Source organism: Meriones unguiculatus, chromosome X (assembly GCF_030254825.1).
Source record: "Meriones unguiculatus strain TT.TT164.6M chromosome X, Bangor_MerUng_6.1, whole genome shotgun sequence".
NCBI lineage: Eukaryota > Metazoa > Chordata > Mammalia > Rodentia > Muridae > Meriones > Meriones unguiculatus.
This window is the reverse complement of record NC_083369.1, coordinates 41,760,545-41,772,981: the sequence shown is the minus strand read 5'-3', so window position 1 is coordinate 41,772,981 and position 12,437 is coordinate 41,760,545. Positions and strand designations below refer to the sequence as shown.

The window sequence follows — 12,437 nt, the reverse complement described above, 5'->3', positions numbered from 1 at the left end:
TTGGCTTTCCTGGAACTCAGTCTGTACACCAGGCTGGCCTCAAACTCAGAGATGTACCTGCCTCTGCCTTCCAAGTGCTGGGATTAAAGGTGTGTACTTCCACCCCCAGCTTCCATACTGTATTTTAAGACAGGGTCTAGCTATATGATTTAGGCTGGTCCTGAACTGGTGTTATTACTGCCTCAACCTTCCAAGTGCTTACAGGCTCAATTAATCACGCCCAGCTTCAAAGCCATTTTTTTTTTTTAGATAGTATCTTTTTATGTAGACTTGGGCTAAGCCTCAAGATCTAGAAATGAGAACTTCAATATATGATATAGAATATAGAAATTTAGGAAATCTGGGATTTAGAGCAAAGCACGTCTAGAATCTGGGCAAAATCCAGGGCTTCCTAATCAAGCCAAGATTTAAACCAAGACTTTAGTGTCTACTGAAGGATTATCACAAGCCTTCATGCTCAGAAAAAAGGCTCTTATTCCCTGATGTAAAAACTATAGATATTGGCTGTTCTGTATCTCAAACCTGACAGTGTTATAGTCTGTCTTGGCCAGGCAGACATTATCAAAGAAGAGGGATAGCACCAGGGTTGGGGCGAGGGACATGTAAATTCCCATTGCTATGAAAGAGAGCCAGAATAAACACTGTACATAGCTCAGAAATTTTCATAAAACAATTACAAGCAAAATACTCAAGATATATTTGTTCCTAATTCTTGCTATAACTCCAAAGAGTAATTAATGCTAAGGAAAGTTGATATCTATTGAATTAATTTCATTGTTCACTGTGTTTCTTATTCTTACAAGAAACAAGATGTTAAATTACCAATGTGTTTGAAATTAACTTTATTTAATCTGGGTGTGGTGGTGAACACCTGTAATCTCAGGAAGTTTAAACAGTAGGACTGATAAAGAGTTTGAGGTTAGTTAGTATAGGCTTCACAGTGAGTACCAGGGCTGCTAGGGTTATATAGCAAGATACGTCAACAAATAAACAAGCAAATAAAAAATTATATTCACCTAGTGGTGGTTAAAAAGAGAAACTTTTGCTTGTTTTGGAAAATTCAATTGCAAACTGGAAACTACTCTATTGGTATAAGCAGAATACGGATTAAAAAAAAAAACCCACAAGAATTAAGATAGTCGTGGGGTAAGAGGTTGCAAAGCACTTGCCTAGCATGTCTGAGGAACTGAGTTTGATTCCCAGTATGATAAAACACCAAAATAACATTAACAAAAACAACAGAAAAACATTTTAAAAGTAGACTTTTGTATGTAGGTAGTGTCTTTACTGCTACATGATTCATTTTTCCTAAACCTTCAGCTGATCTATCTCAGCTGATGATCTCGCTTGCTACCTCACTGAAGAAATGACAATGACCAAAGAGAACTGCAGAGTCTCGCCAGTAAACCTACTTGAATTACTCAGTCTACCTCTAAATCTATTAATCAGAATAACTATATGTGCCATCTTAAGCATCCCCCACTCCTATACTTTGTCTTCTCCTTCCTCACCTACTGAAAAGGCTTCCTCCTCATTGGATCACCCTGTTTTATAAACATACTATTTCATCTGCAAACAAGTATAAGCACAAACTTGTTTCCTCCACCTCAACAGCTTCTTTATTTTATGTTTCCAGTTCTTTGCCAACTATCAAACTGCTAAATTTAGGGATCCAATATGAAGTACTCAACTTATCTGACAAGCTTTTTTTTTGTTTGTTTGTTTTTTTAATAGAAAAGAGCTTTCTCTTCTTGAAATACCTTCTCCCCTTGTTTTTTAAACCTGAATGGTTTTTTTCAATTGTGGTTTTCCTTGGTGGTTTGTTTTCTGTCTCCTCTGCTAAGTTTTTCTCTTTACCCTGATACGGTATTTCCCCTCTATCCTTACTTATTCATTGATCTTACTCAATGCAGATATTAGCACTTTAGGCCAAGGTTTATATTATTAACTTGACAGGATCCAGAATTACCTTGGAGATAGATCTTGGGGAATGACTATGAATGATTATCTAATTTAGGCTAACTAAAGTGGGAAAACTCAACCTAAATATGGGTGGCACCATTCCATCAGCTAGGGGCTAGACTGCATTAAAAAAGAAAAGAAAAGAAAAGAAAAGAGAAGAAAAGAAAAGAAAAGAAAAGAAAAAGCTACCTGAAAACAAGCACTGACAGCTCTCTGATTCCTGACTGTCGGTACAGTGTAACCAGCTGCCTGAAGCTCTTGCTGCCATTACTTCTCCACCATGATGGCTGTATCCTTGAACTATGAGCCAAAATACATTCTTTCTCCCAAGTTGCATTTGCTGAGTGTCTTCTTTTCCCTCTCATATATTACAACCTGACAACAGTTTCCCCTCCTTCTCTTCTTCACTATCTCTACCCCACCAACTCCCTTCTCCCCCAGATCCACTTGTTAGTGCCTCCCCTTATCAAAGAGTAGGCCTCCCAGGGACATCAAGCAAACATGGCCTAGCAAGCAACAACAAGACTAGGCACATACCAAAACATCAAGTCTGGACAAGGCAACTCAACAGAATGATAAGGGTCTCACAAGTAGGCAAAAGAGTACGGGATGGTTCCCAGTGTTATGCTGTGTATCTTATTAGAGCAACATGAAAACTAACTAATATAAAAGGCTTGTCAAGTTTATGTCTTCTATCCATAACTTCCTCCTAATCTCCAGAATTATGTATACAACTGCCAGCTAGACATTTCCTAGAATATATCTACACGTCTATCTATCTATCTATCTATCTATCTATCTATCTATCTATCTTTGATATATATAAAACATAAATGTTCAAAATAGAATTTTTGGTTTTCTCCTTCAAACCTACTCTATCTATAGGTTTTTCATAGAATCCTACTACTTATTATATTCTCAAGACCACATTCATGTGTATAACAGATTATCATAATAGACTTTCAATTGTTTTTCTTATTTCTTTTTATTTCAATTTTTTATTTATTACAATTTATTCACTTTGTATCCCAGCTCCAGCCCCCTACCTCTCCCCCTCCCAATCCCACCTTCCCTCTCTCTTCTCCTCCCATGCCCCTTCCCCAGTCCACTGATAGGGGAGGTCCTCCTCCCCTTCCATCTGACCCTAGCCTATCAGGTCTCATCAGGACTGGCTGCATTGTCTTCCTTTGTGACCTGGTAAGGCTGCTCCCTCCTCAGGGGAAGTGATCAAAGAGCCAGCTACTGAATTCATGTCAGTGACAGCCCCTGTTCCCATTACTAGGGACCTTGAGACTGAGCTGCCATGTGCTACATCTGTGCAGGGGTTCTTGGTTATCTCCATGAATGGTCTTTGATTGGAGTATCAGTCTTAGAAAAGACCCCTGGGCCTGCTTTTCTTATTTCTAAGTTCCTATCTTCAGTCTATTCTGATTTAAGAGCTCACAGTGGGTTCTTCTTTGTTGATAGGATCTTACTAAATATTCTAGGCTGGCCTAGAACCTATGATCGTTTTTCTTGGCTTACAGGCCTGTGCCATGCCATTTGGGTTTATTAGAGAAATTTAAAGACTTATATAATAGATTACAATAATAAGATTCGTATACCATCAATCTAACTTCACTGAGTGTTGGTACATGGTGTATTTTGTTTTACCTTTGACCCACACAGTTCCCTGTCTTTTATATTATTTTTCTCCCATAAATTAGCCCACTCCTCTGCTTGAAAAACTACCAATGACTCCTTTTGTATGTGTGGTGTATGCACACAATGGTTCTTTTCTAAACTCAGTGAAAAAAATAAAAGATCTTACCAGGGAGATGGAAAACTATACCTGGAAGCCTTTACCAGGAGATGGCAAACTATATGGCACTAACTAAATGCAAACACTCATCTGCTTTTACATTTTTTTGTGTGTGTGACTAGACATTAAAACTGGTGCCTTTAATAAACTAGTAAAAATTACATGCAATTTAAATTTTAAAGTGTATAACCACTGGAATATAGGTAATTAGAACATAGCTACGTTTATTGTTTTAAATATTGTTTAAATATTGTCTATGGCTGTTTTTACAGTGCAAAAGTAGTACTGAGCAACTGTGAAAAGAAACTACATGGTCTACAAAGCCTAATATATTTACGATCTTGCTATTTATAGAACAAATTTATTAGACCTTGCCCTAACCTATAAGGCCCCATAAAATCTCTTTGATCTTCTTTTCCTAAACATCCCATTCATCCTGCTGGATTCTTTCTTATTGATCAAATAGGCCAGGCACACTCCTATCTCATGGTCTTTTCAATGGCTGTTTCCTCTGTCTGGAACACTTTCATCCTAAACATCTACATAGCTTTTTCTCTTGCACCAAAGTCTTTGCTCAAATATCAACTTTATAATTAGTCCTACCATACCACTTAAACTTGTAATTCATGCTCCCTGCCTCATACTTCCTAACTTCCTACTGCCATCTACATTTTTCTTTCCAGAGTACTTATCACCTTCTAACATTTTATTTAACATCTATTGCTTATTGTCTACCTTTAAAAAGCTAAAATATAAGCTCTACAGTGCAAAGTTCTGTTATTTCATTCATTGGCAGAACCAAACCCTAGTATACAATTAGGTGTATACATTCATTGAATAAATTAAATCCCTTGCACTATAGTTTGAAATAGAGATGTAGTTCAGTAGTAGAGCACTTTTTAGCATACTTGAGATCTTGGAATTAATCCCTAGCACCACTCAAAAAATAAAAATGCACAATGGCCTCAATTTAGTAAGATTTCTCTAAAATCAAGAATCTGAAATAAAAATAAGAACCAATGTTATGCAGATGTGAAACCTTCTCTAGAATGTCCTATCTACCCATCTGTTCATCCATCATCCATCCATCAATCTAGTATTTATTTATATATTTATTGCCTGTTGGACATGCTGATGTGTGGGGAAAAGCTTAGGACAAAACTAAGGAAGATAAAACTCATAAAAGAAAGAATATGGCACCTAAAGGCTGCAATGCAAACTCATGTCTGCAAAGGTTAAGGCCAATGTTTTCTCCCACCAGTTATGTTACTGATTACTAACCGGTATAAAAATAATCTTTAACAGCAAAATAGTGGGACATATGGGTATTACAATGAGGAGAATAATTAAGTTATTGAATATAGATTCAATGTCCAGTATAAATTAAATAATGACACAGAAAATATTTTGTTTCAATGGAAAATATGGATCATAAATTAATTTAATACTATCAAACATATATACATTTATTCAATGCACCTTAAATGAATACTAACAATAGGATAAATTCACAGATGAACGGTGTAGCACCTTGGCAATTAAGAGGCTCATATAGGGAGAATAAACAGGAGATAACTTAGATAAACAAAGCCATGTGTTAGGCTAGTAGCTTATGATTTCTATTGCTGTGATAAATCACCATGACCAAAAGTAACTTGGGGAGGATAGGATTTGCTTCATCTTACAACTTGCATCCAGGGAAGTCAGGACAGGAACCCAAGGCAGAAACTGATACAGAGGCCCTGGAGTAGTGTTGACTACTGGACTGCTCCTCATGGGTTGTTCAACCTTATTTCTTAGCACCCAGCACCATTAGCTTGGGAGTGATATCACCCATGGTGGGATGAAATATCCTGCATCAGTCATCAATCAATAAAAGGCACCTCAGGCTTGTCTACAAACCAAACTATTTAGGGGCATTTTCTCAATTGAGTTGTTTCCAAAATAACTCTAAAAGCTTGTGTCAAATTGTTATAAAATTAGCCAGCAGAGTCAGTATATATCAGAGAAACATTTTTCCTTTATAAACAATAAAATATATAGTTATGATAAATAAAATGGTCCAAAATAAATTTTAAAAAGCAAGATAAGTATTCATATTTGTCAGTTGACAAATCTGCAACTTATCATGCTAAGCAGCAGTGACTAAATGAAACATCTAGAGTCACTGCCCTAAGTTATGACATTACAGACATCCCTTTCTCTGAAGGTCTGTAGGCAAAACTATTTCTACTTGTCTGCATCTTACATGCGGTACATCTATGGAATGAAAGGTCAGTCTTTCCTTTCTACTTACAAGCAGAGCCACTATATGTTTGGAACAGAAAGTGAATTGACATTGTATCTCAGATATCTCTGAACATTACCTATATTACCATATGTAACATAGATGCCTATGAGAATGGTTTGTGAAAAGATGTATTTACTATATGCATATGAATGCTTTATCTGCAGATATACCTGCATGCAGATGCCAGTATAGATTGATTAAGCCACCATGTGGTTGCTGGGAATTGAACTCAGGACCTCTGGAAGAGCAGACAGTGCCCTTAACCACTGAGCCATCTCTCAAGCCCCTGAGAATGATTTTTAAAACTAGTCACCAGACTTTACCTATTCAGATGTACTTTCCCACACACAAATAGTTTACAGTGCTATCTATCTAACCATTCTGCATCTTAAAGTCATTGACAGTTAATGGATGAGACTTATCAGAACATGGGGTATATATTTTAGAGTTATAGCTTATTCCCACTCACAGTGAAGTCACTCAGCTTCTGAGTCCTGTTAATATATGAGCTTTGCCACTAAAAGATGAAGGTTAAATATGCTATGCATATTATTTTGAGAAGGAGTCTCACTATGCTGTTCAGTCTAGCCTTGAACTGCTTAGCTGAAATGATTCTCTTCTGCCTCAATTTCCTGGGCCTAAGGTATGTATCACTATTCCTGGCAATCAATATGAATGTTGAAAAGAATAGGCCACAGGTTGGAGAGATGGCTTAGGGGTTACAAACATTTACTGCTCTTTGAGAGGATTTAAGTTTAATGCCCAGCACCCATGCTGGGTGGCTCACAACCTACTTGTAGCTCAATCTGCAGGGGATCCAACACTCTCTTCTGCCCTCTTGGGGGCATCCATACACATACAGATAAATAAAAATAAATCTTTGGAAAAAAAAAAACAGGCTAAACACTCCAAAAGCAACATGGGAAAAGATTTCCACAAATGGTATATCCATTTGGCAGCATCCTGCAAATGAGTAGGAAGCCTACAAAGTGATTTCTGGGACAGGAATCACTTTGTGAAACAGGACACTCTGAGATCATGCATGAGTCAGGTCAACTTGGTTTTAGCTCACTTCGTCACTTCTCAAGGCACTTACCTGTATGCAAGCTCCGGTCTTCAACTTGCACAGGCTGCAAACTAAGGCCCATCGCCGAGGTGGAATATGAGAGATTTTTGTGATTGGTTCCATTCTCTCGGGACAGGCAATGCTGACCTACAAATAAAACATCATCATAAGGCAGAAGCACCAAGGCATCTCAGAAGTACTTTTCATCAACTATAAATGATGTTATATGAAGCTAAGAATATTAAAACAATGAAGTAAGCCATATCTCCCAAGTTTAGTATGGAACTAAGAATAAACAAGTTTTTTTCTCCCCCACCACTCAGTCCTTCAACCATTTTTTGTAATGTAAACAATTAATATGTGATGAGAGTGCAAGAGTGTAGACTACGTAGGCATGGTTACCTTTAAAAAATCAAGATATATCCCTCTTTACTTAAAAGCTATTAAGGAAAGGAATCAAAGCTCAAAAATTCTAGAATCTGTCTTAAGTTTGGGATGGTACCATGCATGCCTTGCTATTTCATTTAATCAACTAAAGATAAAGACAGGCAGTGGCAGATCTTTTATATTGTTTACAGAGCAGTATATTATTGTTAGAAAGTGGCAGCAAATTTATGTAATGAAGAGACTGTAGCATGTAATTAAAAAGGAAGAAGATGATACCACTTCTAAAACCCAACTTTAGATTTTTTTTTTCATTTTATTTTACATGTATAAGTGTTTTGCCTGTGTGTGTCTGTTAACCACATGCATAAAGGCCAGAAGACGACACTGGATTCTCTGGGAGTGGAGTTACAGATGGTTGTGAGCTACTATGTGGGTGCTGGGAGTTGAACCTAGGTCTTCTGGAAGAGTAGCCAGTACTTTCAACCCCTGGATGATCTCTCTAGCACCAAAAAGAAACACGTTTTAAAAAGTGAATAACTATCAAACAAAGATGATTCTTCTAGTTCAAGTTCTGTCCTAAACAGGAAAGAGAGCTCTTTAATAATCAAAAATGTATTGGAAATCAAGAATTAGAAGTCTTAGAGAAAGTTAATTAACTGTGAAGTTTTTATTTTTTATTTTTGTTTATTTTTAAGATAGGGTCTATATAGCCCAGGGTGGCCCTTAACTCATGATCTTATTCTAGCCCTTTAAGTGCTGTGATCATTGGTGAATTGTTTTATTTTTATGTGCGTGGTGTTAGGGATCAAGCCTAGGCCTTGCATGTGCTTAGTGAATACTTTGAGCTATGTATCCCAGCTCTTGTTTTTTGTCTGTTTGAGACAAGGTCTCACTATAGCTTAGGTTAGCCTTGAGATTGCTATGGAGCCCAATCCTGCCTTTCCATCCAAATATGCAAGATTTATAGGCATATGATACCAGCCGTGGCTTCAACTTTAAAAAAAAAAAATATTCACTTTATATCCTGATTGTAGTCCCCTCCCTCATCTCATCCTTGTTCTGCTCTTCCTTTCTCTTCTCCCTTTATAGCTCTCCCCTATTCCTCAGGAAGTGAGCCTTCTTTCCCTACCAAATGACCCCAGTCTATCAAGTTTCATCAAGACTGCCTGTATCTTCTTCCTCTGTGGCCTAGCAAGGCCACTCTGCCAGGGGGAAGTGCTCAATGGGCAGGCAACCAAGTTTGTGTCAGAGATAGTTCCTGTTTCCCTTACTGGGAAACCCACATGGAGCCTGAGCTGTCTATTGGCAACATCTGAGCAGGGGGCCTAGGTCCTCTCGATGTATGGTCCTTGGCTTGTGCATCAGCCTCCTGGGCCCAGATTTGTTGGTCTTCTTGTGGAGCTCCTGTCCCCTCCAGGTCCTTCTATTTCCCCCGTATTCCATAAGACTCCCTGCGCTGGAGAGTTGCCTTGCTCATGTTAGGTAAATAGTCTACCACTTACTACACCCTACCCCAAACTATAGGGTTTTTTTTTTGTTTGTTTGTTTACAGGGTCTAGTTAGTTTTCAGTTCACTGCACATCTCCAAAATGGCTTCCAGATCTCACTCCTCCTTCCTTAGCCTCCTAAATATAGGGATTATAGTAATGTACTACTATGCTCAGTTTAGAAGCCATGTTGTAATTAAGTTAATAAAGAATAGCCCCTCAATAACTACTTGCAACTAAAGGACGGGGTAAATAACAAGGAATAGAAATTTGAATCTTAGGTAAATGTTGAGTTTAAGCCCCCAAAAGAACTTTATAAATAAAAGACAACTACGTGTGGAGCTCTTAATAGCAGAATTTGGGAGGCAGAGGCAAGTGGATTTTTGTGAGTTTCAGGGTAGCTCGTCAATAATATCATGAGACCCTGTCTTTTAAATGTAACAAACAAACAAACAAACAAACAAAGTAAAGGACAACCACCATTGCTCATTTTATTTGTAACAGCTTAAAATCAGAGATGCAAAGCAGAACGGATAACAGTATATCTATATAATGGTAAACTACTAAGCAATGTAAATGATGTACTACTGATACATACTACAACATGCAGTACTAGCCAGACAGAAAAGAATACTCACTCTATGAATTCCAATTACATGAAGCTTAAAAACAGACAAAACTTATCTATAGTGATAGAAATTAAAATGGTTGATTCTCAGGAAATAGAGAAAGAAAGGGATGTAAGGGAGCCTTCCAGGATGCTATTTGTATATTTCTGTGGTATTTAATGTTTTATTCTGATTTGTGGTTACAGGTATTTTAAGGTAAGCTTTACTTTAAAACTGTTGTCTCTCACACTTTTTTTTTTAAAGTAATTTATCTTACAAATAGTAAATCATTTTAAAATATTTAAAATTGTGCATATATGTGTGTATGTGTGTGCAGGTGCCTCTAGAGGCCAGAGGTCATCAATTCTCTGGCAGGTGGCGTTATAGGCGGTTAGTCATGAGCTGCTTGACATGGTGCTGGGAATGGAACCTGGTTCCTCCACAAGAGCAGTATTTGCTCCTAATAGCTCAGCTACCTCCAGCTACACATCCTTGTCTTTTATGCTTCCTCTCTCATACAAATTTAACAAATACCACTGAAAGTATCACGAATAAATACACAAGTCTGGACTAACATGCAAAGTTGTGTCCAAGAAGACCTGAGATAGCACAGGAATCTCAGAAATACAATTGAGCAGGAAGCATTTCCACTTACCTCAGGAATCCACAAGGCACAGCTGACATGAGCCCATTTGCTCCCGGTCCTGGTGGTCTTCATGGCTCCACCTTTCTTAGGGCATAAAACACACTGTGGATAAATGCCCAGGACACAGGAGCGACACAGCCAGCTGCCTTCTGGAATCTTGAGGATACCATAGCATGCCTATACATAGGCATGAGGAAGAGAGGGAAGAATGATCAGTATATTTCTATTAGCCTTAACAACTGCCAGAATCCTCTCTGTTTTGGGGAGAAAGACAAATATAGCTCAACGAGCTCATATCCAGGATTTAGTAATTTTTAAACTCTAAAAAGAAATCATGCTTGTAGTAGCATCTGAACCAAGATTAGCATGGGAAAGTGTAGGTAGCTATGGGAACTTTAAGGAAGAGAGAAAAAGACTAGGTGGCGATTCACTCCAAGGTTAATCCAATTACTGAGAGTTGGACTGTAGACAGTTTTCTTTTTTAAATTTTACTGAAAATAATGTTTCCTGTTTTCCAAACTGTCTTTAGTGTTTATATAACAGGTTAGCTAAGAAATAATGGAATAACTTCAACATGTGAGGTACTATTGTGATCAAGAAAAAAATGTTGGAAAAAAGTGAAACTTAGGAAGTACAAACAAGTTAATGTTTATAAAGAGTCTAATAGTACCTGGTACATTCAGTAAATTATGTAAATTATTTGCTTGGGTTGAATAAAAAATCGACTTGTGAATTGAATCTCAATAATCCATAGTGAGTTCTGGGGGCCTTTTCAATTCTTTATGAAATGATATTGGAAAATAAATGAATAACTCAGAAATGGAAGATTTTTTAAATATTATTCTAGATGGCCCCATATTCAATTTTGTCCATTTCCCCCTTTATTGCTCTACTTTATTTCAGAAGAAACATAGGTGCCTCTAGGTTCCCCACATGGCCAAATATATCCTATACCATCATCTGTTTCAACCTACCAGTTCTAAAATTTCTGTGGGTTCCAAGAGAGCCACACTTAGGTAAGATTTATTATGAGTTATCACCATCCATTTCTATTCTTTTTCTTTCCATTTCATACTATGCTTCCTTTTTCATCTCTCAGACCAAATTCCAGACTTTTATTACCCACTTAACTTCATGCACTGGCCCCCTGTACTTACACTTGCTTCTTATACTGAGGCTCAGAGGCTGAACTTCCTTTTGTTCCCTATCCATACCACTATTGCCTCCATCCAATTCCTTGTCACACTATTCTAGGATGGATTTATTTCTAAATTTGTTTACTCATTCTTCACATCTTTAACCTTCCTCTATTTAATTATCAGATTCTTCTCAGTATAATCAAGAACAGCAGCAAATCATCCAGGGCCTTTTTCCTATTCTTATTTTATTTGCCTACCCATCATCTAAACTAGGTGTTGGTTACTGCTTAAGACTTGTTTTGTAAGGCTAACAAACTGAGAATGCATTTTATATTTTAAAGAGTCCTAAAAAGAAAAAAAAACAAAAAACAAAACCAAACAAACAAACAAAAACAAACCACGATGCACCTGGCAAAGTCTGAAGTGTTTCTGACCCTTTAGAAAAAACGTTTGCTGTCCTGTGATCTGAAGTTTGCACCTTACTATTTCTTATCACCTCTCATCACAGTTAAATACACGGTATCCAATTTGTTTAGGTAGGTGTCCCAGTTTTCTACATAACTGTCCACTCTGGTTCTCATGTCCATGTGTCTTGCTAGGCAGTTTCCCTAATCATCTTCCTTTTGTATAATTAAGACACTCCTTACTTCCCATACCTGGATTAAACTCTAGCCCACACTCCCACATTTCACTCAGGTTATGGTGTCCTCTTGGACCTGCCCTACTGCCTGACTCCCATCCTCTACTTCATGTGATTTCCCTCATCAACTACACAGTCATCGTCGGTATTGTACTCTCCTCATTTTGTTCTTGTGCTTCATACCCTTAGTGAGAATGGAAGGTCACTAGCCATAGCATTCACCACTGATTTATCTCAAATGCCCCTTCCCACTGCTTACTTTGAGTAGGTGTGTTGTGAGAACTAATAATTTGGCTTAAGACCCTAAGCCAGACTTCCAACTAGACTGCTCTCATATGAGTAGAACATAATTTTATAAGCTTCCTATCTTTGAAACCCTATTTTTCTCTGAGGCCTAGAATGTTGCCAGGG

General features: G+C 37.6%; 1 protein-coding gene across 2 annotated transcripts in view; it reads right to left on the bottom strand.

Annotated features, from left to right (window-relative positions):
• Jade3 (jade family PHD finger 3) overlaps window positions 1–12,437 on the bottom strand; it is a 145,386-nt gene that overhangs the window by 15,845 nt on the left and 117,104 nt on the right. For both annotated transcript variants that reach the window (XM_060374452.1, XM_060374453.1), the window contains 2 exons: window positions 10,257–10,424; window positions 7,150–7,266 (listed from right to left, as the gene is read on the bottom strand). In XM_060374452.1, the coding sequence (XP_060230435.1) occupies window positions 7,150–7,266; window positions 10,257–10,424 (285 nt within the window). The remainder of the gene's footprint in view (window positions 1–7,149; window positions 7,267–10,256; window positions 10,425–12,437) is intronic.